At 36.7% G+C, this 15,442-nt stretch overlaps 1 protein-coding gene and 1 non-coding gene across 2 annotated transcripts in view; both read left to right on the top strand.

Moving 5' to 3' along the window:
* MIB1 (MIB E3 ubiquitin protein ligase 1) overlaps positions 1-15,442 on the top strand; it is a 98,455-nt gene that overhangs the window by 66,039 nt on the left and 16,974 nt on the right. The window contains exons 13-17 of the mRNA XM_065932478.1: positions 7,219-7,351; positions 9,249-9,335; positions 10,987-11,148; positions 13,256-13,437; positions 14,948-15,140. Coding sequence (XP_065788550.1) covers positions 7,219-7,351; positions 9,249-9,335; positions 10,987-11,148; positions 13,256-13,437; positions 14,948-15,140 — 757 coding nt within the window. The remainder of the gene's footprint in view (positions 1-7,218; positions 7,352-9,248; positions 9,336-10,986; positions 11,149-13,255; positions 13,438-14,947; positions 15,141-15,442) is intronic.
* On the top strand, positions 5,795-5,866 carry TRNAC-ACA (transfer RNA cysteine (anticodon ACA)). Its single transcript has one exon. It is a non-coding gene; the product is annotated as a tRNA-Cys (tRNA).

The following is a 15,442-nucleotide window of genomic DNA, read 5'->3' as shown; positions in this document are numbered from 1 at the left end:
TGTACCAGAAATGTGGCATGTTGAGCATTCTTGGCCCCCGTATGCTGAGAAAAGTGACCGTTCATTTGATTGTTTCTTCCTTTGTTCCATTCAACTAAATTTTGAGCACCTCATACTAGGAGCACAGAGGGGGCATAAAGATGAGGAAAACGGCTTCCCTGGCTTACAGTGTAGAAGAGATCATTTTGGTTGTCCTATTTTAAGAATGATCGAGCCCTCACCTGTACAACCCTCCTGCAGCCTGTATTATCATTGCATATCTGTCATTTTGAGCTAATTTCTACTGCATTACCAAATTCCTGGTTAATGAATTTAAGCTAAATTAATGAACCTTTTAATTACAGTATCTGTCAAAAAAAAAGTTTGTGGGGAACAAAATTAAGCACACCAAAAAAATTTAACATTTGAGTCATGTCTGTTTATCCCTATAAATAGATGAAAGAAAATAAAAACTGTCCATATTCATTTGCTAAAATAATTATTACAGATAGCATGTTTGTCTCCTTCCATTTAGATTGGGGTGGGTGTGTATTGAGTAAAGATGTGTTCAAACTGTTAGATATTAACCTGCTCTTAGCGTGGCCTACAGAACTTCTGCTTGAGATTTATCAACTTTCTTAGCAGGTTCCTTTATGGATTCTGTACTAACATGCTTAAATTATATTTGAGGGATTGTTCAATAGAAAGAATTTATTGAACCCCTAATATGTGCTATTATTTCAATGTCTTTTTTTACATTCAGTAATACTAATATGTAAGGCCTCCTCAGTTTAGCTACTGTGGTTTGTTTGGAAAAATGTTGCCCATCTCTGCAGAGAGACTGCAGAGCACGGCAGGTCCTAAAAATGGAGCCGCTGCCATTTGGCTGTTACATACCAGTGCAGACAGCTGCTTGTCCCCTCTGCTTCTTAGAACTCATTTGTTCATCGTTCAGCAAGCGTTTGAGTATTACCATGTGCCAAGGATTATGCTCGGCACCACTATTAGTTGTTCCGGAACTTAATGCTTCTTTGGCACTATTCACAAATGCCTGCTTAACTGGTAGTAAGATCTTATCCTTAAACCATCCATGTCCTTAACCTTTTGGAAAACAACCAGATTGAGAAATAAAGAAGAGTGTTTGAACGTTGGGGAAAGGATCTTCAAACCTCATACAGTGCTCCACCAGTGAGAGTCTGTTGGCTTAGTAAAATTATTGATTTATCGAACTGGTAGCACCCTTATCCCAGCAACTCTAAGGGCCTCAGTGCTTGCAGCATAACAACAGAATCCTCTTAATTAGCTAAGGTGCCATGGGGAACAGCTGACCTTCATTGGTTATGTTGTGGGGTCCTCAGATTGTCCGCCCCATAGGAGGAAAGGAGACAGACCATTCAGAACTGCTCTGGACATGAAGGGAAGGGGACCAGAGACTGTTCTTTTTTTCCTCTTAGCTCATACTGCAGGCTGGGCCCAAAGGGTGACTTTTCTTGAGGTGTTGTGTTGTTTTTGTTTGCTTTTTGTGAAGGCAATAGATCAAGAATTAACATTAATTAGCAGCTTTCTAATTAAGATGAGAAGGTTATAGGTCACTCTTAAAATTAAGCTACCCCAAATTTCCAGTATAGAAGAATTCCAGATCATTTATGTGAATACTCTGTCTTCAAGGAAGTGGAATATAACTTTCCACCTGTTAAGAGTAGGCCACCTGTAGTGACTTCCTTCCAAAGAGTGTAGATTATTATTCTGTAGTAGAGAAAGGGAGAAAAAGAGCAACTCTACAGTGGAGAAAACGGACAGATGCTACCTCAACCAGATGGTCACGGTTCACGTTGACAGATAAGTCATGTTGATAGTGTGTGCCCTTGATGTGATGAAATGACACTGTCTTTGTTTTTTTTTTTTTTTTCTTTTAATTTTTTATTTTATTTTATTTTATTTTAATTTTTCAGTGGGTTTTGTCATACATTGATATGAATCAGCCATAGAGTTACACGAATTCCCCATCCCGGTCTCCCATCCCACCTCCCTCTCCACCCGATTCCTCTGGATCTTCCCAGCCCAACAGGCCCGAGCACTTGACTCATGCCTCCCACCTGGGCTGGTGGTCTGTTTCACCACAGATAATATACATGCTGTTCTTTCGAAACATCCCACCCTCCCCTTCTCCCACAGAGTTCAAAAGTCTGTTCTGTACTTCTGCATCTCTTCTTCTGCCCTGCATATAGGGCCACCGTTACCATCTTTCTAAATTCCGTATATATGTGTTAGTATGCTGTAATGTTCTTTATCTTTCTGGCTTACTTCACTCTGTATAATGGGCTCCAGTTTCATCCATCTCATTAGAACTGATTCAAATGAATTCTTTTTAAGGGCTGAGTAATATTCCATGGTGTATATGTACCACAGCTTCCTTATCCATTCATCTGCTGATGGGCATCTGGGTTGCTTCCATGTCCTGGCTATTATAAACAGTGCTGCGATGAACACTGGGGTGCACGTGTCTCTTTCAGATCTGGTTTCCTCAGTGTGTATGCCCAGAAGTGGTATTGCTGGGTCATATGGTAGTTCTATTTCCAGTTTTTTAAGAAATCTCCACACTGTTCTCCATAGTGGCTGTACTAGTTTGCATTCCCACCAACAGTGTAGGAGGGTTCCCTTTTCTCCACACCCTCTCCAGCATTTATTGCTTGTAGACTTTTGGATAGCAGCCATCCTGACTGGCGTGTAATGGTACCTCATTGTGGTTTTGATTTGCATTTCTCTGATAATGAGTGATGTGGAGCATCTTTTCATGTGTTTGTTAGCCATCTGTATGTCTTCTTTGGAGAAATGTCTGTTTAGTTCTTTGGCCCATTTTTTGATTGGGTCATTTATTTTTCTGGAATTGAGCTTCAGGAGTTGCTTGTATATTTTTGAGATTAATCCTTTGTCTGTTTCCTCATTTGCTATTATTTTCTCCCAACCTGAGGGCTGTCTTTTCACCTTACTTATAGTTTCCTTTGTTGTGCAAAAGCTTTTAATTTTCATTAGGTCCCATTTGTTTATTTTTGCTTTTATTTCCAATATTCTAGGAGGTGGGTCATAGAAGATCTTGCTGTGATTTATGTCAGAGAGTGTTTTGCCTATGTTCTCCTGTAGGAGTTTTATAGTTTCTGGTCTTATATTTAGATCTTTAATCCATTTTGAGTTTATTTTTGTGTATGGTGTTAGAAAGTGTTCTAGTTTCATTCTTTTACAAGTGGTTGACCAGTTTTCCCAGCACCACTTGTTAAAGAGGTTGTCTTTTTTCCATTGTATATCCTTGCCTCCTTTGTCAAAGATAAGGTGTCCATAGGTTCGTGGATTTATCTCTGGGCTTTCTATTCTGTTCCATTGATCTATATTTCTGTCTTTGTGCCAGTACCATACTGAAGGACACTGTCTTTGAAACCTCCTCCTCAAATTCATAATCCCAGCTGTAATCATCAGAAAACATCAGACAAATTACAAACAAGGAGCATTCTATATTACTGATTAGTACTCCTCAACATATAGTACTGATTAGTACTCTTCAACATCATCAAAAACAAGGAAAGTCTAAGAAACTGTCATAGTGAAAGGAAGCCTGAGGAGCCATGACAACTGAGTGTAATGTGGTATTCTGGAGCAGAAAGAGTACATTAAATAAAACTAAGGAAATTGGAGTGAAGTATGGTCTTTAGTTAATAACTGTCAGTACTGGTTCCTTAATGGTCACAAATGTATCATCCTAATGTACAGTATTAACAGTAGGGGTGAGGAACTCTGTACTGCCTTCACCATTTTCTGTAAATCTAAAATCTAAAAGTTTATTTAAAAACGGCAAAACCAAAAACTAATCTGACCACTCCTAGCTAGCTGTTGACTTTCGCATTAATTTTGGTTTGGGACTATCTGCAGTATTTCTCCAGAACTTAGAGCATTTAATCAGGAGTTGATTTTGTTATAATTCAGTTAACATAAGGTAAGTTTAGTCTTATATTCTTTTAAAAGTATATTAAAACAAAAAGTGTATTTCAGAATAAATTTTATCAAGACCAGTCTTAAAAAGATTTAGTTATGTGAAAGGGAGCCTTTTTTTATTTGAAAGCTGATGACTTTGAATTTGTGAAAATTGTAAAGGGGATAGATTTGCATGAAAGGGGGTATAAGGGCTAGATTTGGAAGGTGGCTGTTACAGATGATCAGAGGAAAGGTAATGAAAGTCTATATAAAAGATACTAGGGCCCCTAGGAAATAATAGTGTAGTTTTAAAAGGGAAAGTCAGCAGAACACATTGAATGCAGGAGTAAGAAGGGAGGAGAGGGTCTAGAATGATTCCCATATATCTGACTTGGGTGGCTGGTTAAATGATAATAAGAATAACCAAAATCAAGAATACAAGAGGAATTCTTGGGAAGGGGAAAAGGGAAATTTGTATTGGGTACTTCATCGATCTATAAACTTAGAATTGTAATAACACTATTATATTGAAGAGCTTTAGATTATACTAAAACATTTTACCTACATTATCTCATTTTAGTGCTTACAGAACTCTTTTCATATAGGCCCATAGAGATGACTAACACTAACATTAATAAGAATGTCAAATTATTTTTCATATGATGATGTACTGAAAACTGACAGCATTCTCTCTGATTCTTTTGGAGGGTAAATTTGGGTGCTGAGGTTCTTGTCACAGAACTTTTTCTACAGATAAAGCTGGTGATACGCTAATAGATTATTTTTCTCATTCTTTTTCCAGACTTCATAGAGAATAATTCTTCACTCTCTTTTTAACCAATAGTTATTTTCCAAAAAAAGAAAAAGACATGATTTTAATCTTTTTACTTATAATTCTGTTCTGATGATTTTTCTATCTATGTATTACCCTGATTTGTCTTCTGGATCGCCTCTTCTACAAATATCTTTTTCTGTAATTATCCATTTGTTTATTTACTTAATTATTATCTGGTGTATTCACCTTATTTGCCAATATAACACTATTTCTACGGGAAATCAAAAATTAATGTGATTCATCTCTAATACCATGGGACTCAACCACAATAAGAACCTAAAAAAGGTTACATTTTGGTTACATTTTGTCTTTAATGCAACTTTTAATGGTTACATTTTGTCTTTAATACAACTTTTCACATGGTTTAATACTTGTATCTTCAAAACACTCCAAAAGAGTCTTGAAACTATAGATTCTGTTTTTCACAAGGTCAGCTGTGTAAGGTAGTAGATAATGTATGACTTTAGCTTCATGGTTATGCCAAATCCAAACACTTGGTAGTATATTGTTGTACCATATACTTAACTTTTCCCCGTTAAGAATTTGAGTCAAAATTTACATAATTTCTAAAATTTATTTTAGTCTACTCAATGGGGAAGTTTAAAGTCCTTACAATTACTGAAAATGAACTAAAGCAAGAATCTTCAGCTTTGTATGAGGTCTGTGAATGGAACTTAGATTCCCTCAAAATTATATGTAAAGATTTTTATGTGCATTTTTTTTGGGGAGGGAATAGTTTCTGGCCTTCCACAGATTTCCAAAGAAGTCTGTCATTCATGGACAGTGATTTTAACTTCAGTAACAGCCACTGAAGGCTGTCTTTTAAGTTTTGATTCTCAATATGCCTTGGGTCATTAACCTGTTTGAAAATCTGATAAAAGCTATAAACTTCCAGATATGAGTACAATTTTAGAAATTCATGGATCCTCCAAAGCATGTTCTCAGATGTGTTGGACTCCTACGTGGGATTCATGGACCACTGCCGTTAAAGAAACATCTTCTGCATCACGTTAGACTTCCCTGGTGGCTCAGATGGTAAAGCATCTGCCTACAGTGCAGGAGACCCAGGTTCAATCCCTGGGTTGGGAAGATCTGCTGGAGAAGGAAATGGCAACCCACTCCAGTATTCTTGCCTGGAAAAGTCCATAGATGGAGGAGCCTAGTAGGCTACAGTCCATGGGGTTGCAGAGCTGGACACGACTGAGCGACTTCACTTTCACTTTCACTTTAGTTTCATTATTTTAGAGATTCAACAGTTTCTTTTACACGCATTCTTATTCTGCATCTTCAGACTGTCTCTCCATACGTTTAAGATATTTCTGTTTCAGATTTTTCTCTCCTGTGTATCACCTTAGGAAAAACTATCCCAATATGTACCTTACTGTTAACTTCTTGCCGTTTTATACTCTATTGACACAATTTTAAAAGCTTTTCTGCATTTACTGCCTTTGTTAGGTGTGGGGGAACATTCAATATCTAATACATATATCAGTATTGTCTATGCCAAGTCCAGTACTGTTTATAGAAGCTGTTCATTATCTCAGGAGTCAGTCTTAAAAAAAAAAAATTAGTGGACAGATATTAAGGGAAATTTTCCCCAAATTTTTCAAAAATTAAAAAAAATTATTTTTAGATTTTTCCCTAATTGTGAGTTGTCCACACAAAACCTTTGTTAGGAGAAGTTACTGATGAATGGTAAGAAAAGTTGCTTCTTATTTTACTTTCTTTTTTGAGGGTAGGCTAGCCTTTTCTTTACAAAGCAGGGTTTCTCAGTAATTAGTTCCCCTGATCTAATATGATTTAATGGTTTATGGTTTAATCTTTGGTGCTCTTTAGGATAACTTACTTTCTTTTTCTTTTTTTTTTTGCTTTGGAGATATTTGGTTATCATATTTAAATTTTAAATGTTTGAGTACCATTTTGTGTGTTTCGATATCAATTAGATTTAGCACTACCAAATGACATTTATCAGGTTTTTAACTCTGCAGAATTCATGATAATCTGCCAACCACATAAAATTTGTCTTAATTATCACTGTTTTCCCCAATTAACTCTTGTTACCTGGTTGTTCTTCATTAACATTTTCATTAATATATACTACTCTAATTGAACCTAAGAGATTCCACAAATTCAAACTATGTCCTTATTAGGGTATATTTCACTTTTGTTTTTTTCCCTTTCAGAATGTTCCCTGTTGTAGCACTCCCATTCTATTTTGATTCTACTTTCCAAACAGTGATAATTCGTTTACCTCTTAAAATGTCAAAGGGCTGTTGTGCATTTGAGATTTAGAAATTTTGAATTTCTGTTTGTCTCTTAAGGGCATGATTTTCTTTAAAGAGGAATATTTTCATTTGCTCTTTAGAGTTTCTTTTGAATATTTTTTCTAAAGAAAATAATAAAATATATAACTAAATATCAAATATAAATTTGCCTTTCAGCGCAATGCGTGTTTTACTGTCTAAATTACCGAGACCATGGATTGTGGATGAGAAGAAAGATGATGGTTATACTGCCTTGCATCTGGCAGCCCTTAATAATCATGTAGAAGTGGCTGAACTGTTGGTGCATCAGGTAGGAAAAGCAGTTCAGTAATTGTTAACAATTTTGGGTCATTGCTAATCATTGATTTATCATTATTTCATCAACTACTTATGGATGAGATGGTTGGATGGCATCACTGATTCGATGGACATGAGTTTGAGCAAGCTCCAGAGTTGGTGATGGACAGGGAAGCCTGGTATGCTGCAGCCCATGGGGTTGCAAAGAGACATGACTGAATGACTGAACTGAACTGAACTACTTACTAGTAGGTTACAGTAAAATCCCATGATGATGCAAATTCAGCTGTGGTATGAATTTAGTCTTCTGCCTAACAGTGGTGCTTCAGTGGAGGGAAGTAGTAGTGGGGGTGTGGGTAAGGTGGGTGTGGATCCTTCACGCCTCCAGTATTCTCTGCACAGTCTTCTCGAGTTGGTCCAGCAAAATAGGCATCAAATTAAAGGGATTTTCCAGAATCACTGCCACTGTTGTGGAAGTGTCGCTCAGCTACATCATTAAGAACCAGTATGCTGATGTCTAAACCAGTGTTATGAGTTGCTACCAGGTGACACCAGGCTGCAGTTAGGACCTCGGGACTCAGTTCTCAACAACTGCTGGACCCCTTGAACCTGTGACTGGATAGCAGGGTAGACTCACCTTAGTTATTTCATTTATCTTAGGAATAAGATACCTCTACATTTTTATGAGCTTGGATTTTGAGGGATACCTATTGATTGCAATTTTGATATTTTGGTATATTCAGCAAAATTTTTAAAACTAAAGTTTCCAAAGAATTATCTGTGACTCCTGACTTCAAGGAACTTACAGTCTGGTTATGAAGATGAAATGGCAGGGAAATTTAGTAGATAGTTCATTATGTGTAATTAGGTCTTAGATCATAAGATGGACAGTCTGTACAAAGACACTTAAAGAAAGAAAGTTCAAAAGCTAAACTGCCTTTCCCCTGCCATTCTAAGCCTTTATTATTAAAGTTAATTCTCTTAGAAGTGTTGTTAACTGTGATAAATTCCTTTTCATCCAAAATCCAAACTACTGACCTAAGCCAGTACCACACTGTCTTGGTTTTGCTTAGTCGCTCAGTTGTGTCCGACTCTTTGCGACCCCATGAACTGCAGCCCGCCAGTCTCCTCTTGTCCATGGGAATTTTCCAGGCAAGAATACTGGAGTGAGTTACCATGCCCTCCTCCAGGGGATCTTCCCAACCCAGAGATCGAACCCAGGTCTCCTCCATTGCAGGTGGATTCTTTACCAGCTGAGCCACCAGGGAAGCCAGAGAATACTGGAGTGGGTAGCCTATCCCTTCTCCAGGGGATTTTCCTGACCCAGGAATCAAACTGGGATCTCCTGCATTCTTTATCAGCTGAACTACTAGGGAAGCCCACTGTCTTGGTTACTGTTGCTGTATAGTAATCAGTAACTGAACTGAAGTAATAACTGTAGTAACTATTATAATCAGTAACTGAAATCAGTTGGAGTAAGTTCTCTAACTTTGTTGTTTTTTTCTCAGACCTACTTTAACATTCTAGGTCTTCTGAATTTCCAAATACAATATGAAGACTCATTAATACATTTTCAGGAAGTACTTACTTAAAATGAGCTGATTATTTCCGTTGCTCTGTAATGGAGATGAAAAGGGAGCTGTGTTTTACTCTGTATTGTCCTTTGTCCTATAACTGTCCTTAGGTGGAATCACCACAGTAAAAATAGTTTTAAATTTGCCATTCTACTTCAGAAAGTTTGCTGTCCCACCACTTCTTCCTGCTATCCTCATCTGTTACCATATATTACAAGGTCTAGCCCTTGGAGGGGGCGTGGTCAGCAGCACCCAGTTTTATGGGTTCCTCATAGAGAGAGAGTTTATGTGCTTCTCTCTTGTCACATTTAACTGCAAGTCTTGTTGTTCTTTCAGGGAAATGCAAACCTGGACATCCAGAATGTGAACCAGCAGACTGCCCTCCACCTTGCTGTGGAGCGGCAGCACACCCAGATTGTGAGGGTAACGTGTCTACTAAAGTGAATCTTGCCCTTTTAAATGATATGTTGTTAGGCTTCTCAGAAGGCGTAGTTAGAGGTAAAATTATGATTTTAGGCTAGTATTTTACATCAGTTGGGTAAAGGATTTTAATTTCTAATAGGAAAAATCTTAACTCTTATATTCAAAGTTTTTATAATTTTATTGTCAGATTTGTAAATTCCTGGTATATTAAATCAGAGAATTTCAAAGTAACATATACATTTTTTAAAAGTATACTCCCTTTTAACTTTTATAATTGAGAGTGAACTGTAATTAGAGGCTTTGGCTAGACATTTGCCAGACATTTCAAAGAAGCTGGCATACGTATTTTTATTTTACTAATCTGGTGATTCCAAATCAAATACTTGAAAGATGATCTGTTTAAACTTTTTTGTAGAGCAGTGATTCTTAAAGTCTGGAGGCTGAAGCAGCAGCAATAGCATCACGTAGAGCTTTGGCAGAAAAGTAAATTCTTGGGCCCCATCTCAGACCAACCAGAGCAGAACCCACAAGGGTGGGAACTAGCAATCTCTGGTTTTACAGGCCCCCACGTAATTCTGATGTAGATTTAAATTTGAGAAACAGACCTACAGAGACATTTTATATAATCTTTTTGAAACACAGTGAACAAAAAAAGAGCAAAATAGTAATTTGCCAAAACAGGTAGGACTAGATGCTTGAGATTGATTTCTTTGTATGGTGTTTTTCTCAAACTCTGATAACATTTGCAGAAAGGTTAGGGAACTCGTTAAAGCAAAGTTTTATGTTTACTGCTTAAAATATCTGTTGAGGTATATCAATTATGCATTGTACGTAAGAGATTTTAACTTAGCAAACACTTCACATTTATAATTATTTAAAATTCTCTTGCCAGAAATTCTTCATTTCTCTGATGTTTGGACTTACAACCCTTATAACCATACATTTGGAGAAAATTGACCAAAGGGAATGGAAAAAAATAAATGCATATTTCTTTAAATAATAGAAGAATTTTGAGTATTGTGATTTGGTCCTATTGGAAATACTTAAAATATACCAACTCACATATCTGAAATTAAAAGGAGAGAAAAAAATGTCCTGAATTTCCTCCAGTTATTTTGATCTTAGAGTGGAATAATTAAGCTGCATATTGGTTCTTGTTTCTTTCTGCTGTCCCTGATTCAGTATGTTTGAATAATCAAACTCATCATTATTTGTAAGGAGTCACAGGGATAGAGTGGTGGCAAGCAAACACATAAATTAACTTTCGTGGCAGCCCCATCAGATAGGGCTCTCATACTGTTACTTTAATTTTAATTTTTTTCAGCTTTATTAAGTTATAATAGACAGATGGTAATTGTATACATTTAAAGTGTACAACTTCGTATTTTGATCCAGGTATACATTGTGAAATAATCACCATAATCAAGCTAATTGACAGAGCCACCATCACACATAGCTTGTGTATCTGTGTGGTGAGAACATTTAAAGTCTGCCTTCTCAGCAAATTGTAAGAACAAGATACAATACCATGCAATGGGGATGCTCTCCAGAACAAATTCATCTTACGTAACTGAAACTTTGTTACTTTAGATGTATTATAATTTCTTGTGTGTGGAATATTTTAGGAAAAAGAGACACTTTTCTCTTCTAGCTTTTGGTCCGTGCAGGCGCCAAGTTAGATATTCAGGATAAGGATGGGGACACTCCTCTGCACGAAGCCCTGAGGCATCACACTCTGTCTCAGCTGCGTCAGCTTCAAGATATGCAGGATGTGGGGAAGGTCGATGCTGCCTGGGAGCCATCCAAAAACACGGTGAGATAATTGTCACTTCTGTGCCAGGAGGAGCATCTTTTAATGCAAGGTCTTACATTTATGGCTCATTGGACCTGCATCTGATCAGATATTCCATCAGAAGTACAAATGTAGGAATTTAGTTTATGAGCTAAACACTAGTCAGTACTGACTGTATTGTTTGCATTCTTACTAAAAGTTGTTTGGTTCTCTTTATGCAACTTAAGCCATTCAGCTAGGAGGGCTGTGGTGTCTTGTTGTGGTTTGGGGTTGCATTTCCTCATGACTACTGGTATTGAACATCTTTTCATTTGCAGGTTTATCACCCATGTATATTTGACAAAACTGTCACTTCAAACCTTAATTTATCATGTTGTTGAGCTGTTTTCCTACTACCAATCTGAATCAAGTTCCATATCAGATATGCGATATGCACATATATTCTCCCAGTCTGTGGCTTGTCTTTGTATTCTTTTAATGGTATTTTTTGAAGCAATAGTTTTTTTTTTTTTTTCCCCCAGACTTTAAACTTTTTATTTTGAATCGGCATATAGCCAATCAACAGTGTTGTGGTAGTTTTAGATGAACAGCAAAGGAGCTCAGCCATACATATACATGTATCTGTTCTCCCTCAGACCCCCTCCCCCCTCCAGTCTGGTACATGACATTGAGCAAAATTCATGTGCTATACAGTAGGTACTTGTCGGTTATCTGTTTTGAACATAGCAGTGTGTACCTGACCTTCCCAAACTCCCTAAGTATCCCTTACCCCCAGCAACCAGAAGTTCATTTTCTAAGTCTATGAGTTGAAGAATAGTAATTTTAATGAAGTCTGATTTAGCAATTTTTTTCTTTTATTGTTTGTGTCCTGAGAAATCTCTGCTAAATCTAAGGTCATTAAGGTTTTTTCCTGTTTTATATTAGAAGTTTATAAAGTTTGAGCTGTTACACTTAGGCCTGTGATTGATTTTGAGTTAATTTTTATATACACAGTATGAAGTATGGGTCATCTTTTTTTGCTTGTGGATATCATCATTCCAATCCCATTTGTTGAGAAAGACTATCTTTTTCTACTGAATTGCTTCTTGTGCCTTTATCTAAAATCAGTTCTCTTCTGGTGATCTATGTCTTTAGCTCTGTAATGCCAACACACTATCTTGATTACTGTAGCTTTATAATAAATATTGAGGTCAGTCCAACTTTCAGCCTGTTTTTCAAAGTTGCTTTACTATTCTCGGTCCTTCACCTTTCCATATGAATTTTAGAATCATTTTAAAAAATGTAAAAGAATTCCGAGACCAAAGTGTTGGCTAATTGCTGCCTGTCTTTCTGTATGACCTTGGGTAAATACTCTAACTCCTATGTGCCTTGTTTTTCTCATTTTAAAAGGAGGGGAAGGGAGTAACTACCTCCATAAGGTTGTAAGGATTAAATGAGTTAGTTCATGGAAAGTGCTTAAAATAGTTCTTAGTCCACTGTAGATGCTCCATCAATGTTAACAATTATTATGACTATTTTCACACAAGATGTGTGAGTCAGTAGCTCAGATGACAGTAGAACCTGAATTGTCTCATTCTCCACTTTGTGTCTTAATTCCTAGCTCTTGGTTCTTTTCTCAGTTATCTCTCCCCTTATTGTTTCAAATTGATTGCTAACAGCTCCAGGGCCAAGTTGTTAGAAAAGGGAGTACTGTTTCCTCAATATCTCAATCAGAAGTTCCATTCTTGAGTCTTACGGGCCTTAATTGACTTGATTTAGATTATGTGCCACCCCTGAACTAAGCACAGATGAAGTGGGTATCTGACTGACTTGGACCTTCTTTGGGTTCACTTCTGAAGCTGGAGGATGGGTCAGTCCTCATACTGTACCTGGGGACACTGGGGATGGGTGAGAAGGGGACTGATACTAGGACTGCACCCCGTAAGTGTCCATCACGTCTCGATAGTGTGTATGCTCTTCCCAGGCATTTTCTTATTCACACATACATATTCATAGATACATGCATGCATATATACGTAAGCACACACACCACACACACACACACATATGTATGTATATATATTTGGTGATAAGAAATGATAACAGATTCCTAAAGGGGAGAATAATGACTCTTTTCATATGATTTCAGTTAATAATGGGACTTGGTACCCAGGGGGCTGAGAAGAAGAGTGCGGCATCTATTGCCTGTTTCTTGGCGGCTAACGGTGCTGACCTTAGCATCCGAAATAAGAAGGGTCAGTCACCACTTGATCTCTGTCCTGATCCAAGTCTCTGCAAAGCCTTGGCAAAGTGTCATAAAGAAAAAGTCAGGTTTGTATTATTTATTTTCATAAAACCTAATCTGTACATAAAGTATCATGTGGCTTCACAATTAAGGATTTGGTTCTTGTCATCAAACATTCAAGTTGTCCCTTGAACTTTGTACTTTCTTTCTTCTCATAATTTATGTGTAGTGATGAAATGACACCTCTTTGGAATCCATACACAGAGCTGTGTTACAGGGAAATTAATATAATAAAGTATTTTTTATTGAAGTATAGTTGATTTACAATGCTATTTTCTGATGTATAGCAAAGTGATTCACTTACACATAAATATGCATATTCTTTTCCATTATGATTTATTACAAGATACTGAGTATAGTTACTTGTGCTATATAGCAGGACCTTGTGTATTTTATATTGAACGTGTGGTAGTTTGTACCTACTAATCCCGAACTCCTCTCATTTATCCTTTCCCCTTTGTTAACTCTAAGTTTGTTTTCTGTGTCAGTTTCTATGTCTGTTTCATAAGTCAGTTCAGTTTGTATCATATTTTAGAGTCCACGTAAGTGATAGATGATATTTGTCTTTCTCTGCCTTATTTTGCTTACTGTGATAATCTCTAGGTTCATTCATGTTGCTGCAAATGGCATTATTTTATTTTTTTTTATGGCTAAGTAGTTGTACATAGAGGTATATACATATCTTTAAGTATATTCTTAAGGAACATAAAATTCTATTAGAGAAAGAGAATGTATCTAAAAATGTATAGGTAAAGGCACTGTAATTACTGCAGTGATAACTTAAACACTGGGCTGTAAGGGAAACCACTACGTGTGTGTGAACATGTGAGCCTGCGTTTTCATGAGTTTCTGAAGATTCAGTAGAAGCAGTATGTCCCTTCTCTGTAGCTGTAGTTGGCTGTGCATGTGTCTTTCTGTGTCGTGTATATGTATTTATGGATGTGTTCTGCCTTTCTGGAATAGAATCTTTATGCTCCTTAAGGATAAATTTAAAGAAATGTCAAAACAGCAGCTGCAGTGACCTATTTTTCACAGTTCCCTGTCCGTTGTGGACTCTGATGATGCTTCCTTCTGTCTGTACTTAGGGCAACTAACATGGGCTCTAGGTAGGATTTTTGGTTTTTTTAGTTTTTTTTGTTTTTTGTTTTTTTCATTTTTGTTTTATTCCTATGTCCTGTGTCTTCCTCAGCTGGTTCTGTATAGATAAAAAAAAAGGTTCTGAGTGAAACTGTTCATGTTAGTTTTTTTTTAAGCTAATGTTTTTGACTTCTGTGTTAGAAGATTCACCCTTTTTCATTGGGTGAGGATTTGTTCAATTGAAATTTGAATCGTGCTATATGTACTAAAAAAAAATGCAGAGAGGTAGAAAAATATAATATATACCGTGTTTCGTATATGATGGTAAAGCTTAGTTTTTAAACATAGCTAAAGTTTTTATGCAAGCGAATGATGCTCCGGATGTTTTACAACATTTCAATTAATGAATCTGTAACAAATATTCTGATAGGTTTGATTAGAATTACTTTCTTTTATTAGTGGTCAGGTGGGTTCTCGAAGTCCTTCTATGATTAGTAATGACTCTGAAACCTTAGAAGAGTGTATGGTGTGCTCCGACATGAAGAGAGACACTCTGTTTGGCCCATGTGGGCACATCGCTACCTGTTCTCTGTGTTCTCCGCGAGTCAAGAAATGCCTCATCTGTAAAGAGCAAGTTCAGTCCAGGACCAAGGTAATATGTTTTTCATACAACATTTTACTATTTTTTGATCTTTGAGACTACACTTAATGATAAGTAAGATTATATGATGCCGTGTGTCTGTTTTAATTTTGTTCTTCCTAAGCAAGATCTAAACATGGGAATGTATCATTTATACATTTATCAAGACACCAGTTGAAACATGTAAGATTAGTTAAAAATAAAGTTGTCTACTATTTTACTTTCAGAGTCCCTTATCACCTGAAGATGTGTTTAATTCCACTTTGTGGTTTTAGTTACTTGTATATTACACCTTTTTTGAGCGCATGAATTGT

This window comes from Muntiacus reevesi, chromosome 4 (genome assembly GCF_963930625.1).
Source record: "Muntiacus reevesi chromosome 4, mMunRee1.1, whole genome shotgun sequence".
NCBI classification, from domain to species: Eukaryota; Metazoa; Chordata; class Mammalia; order Artiodactyla; family Cervidae; genus Muntiacus; species Muntiacus reevesi.
The sequence above is the reverse complement of the archived record's forward strand: the minus strand, read 5'-3'. Positions and strand labels throughout refer to the sequence as shown.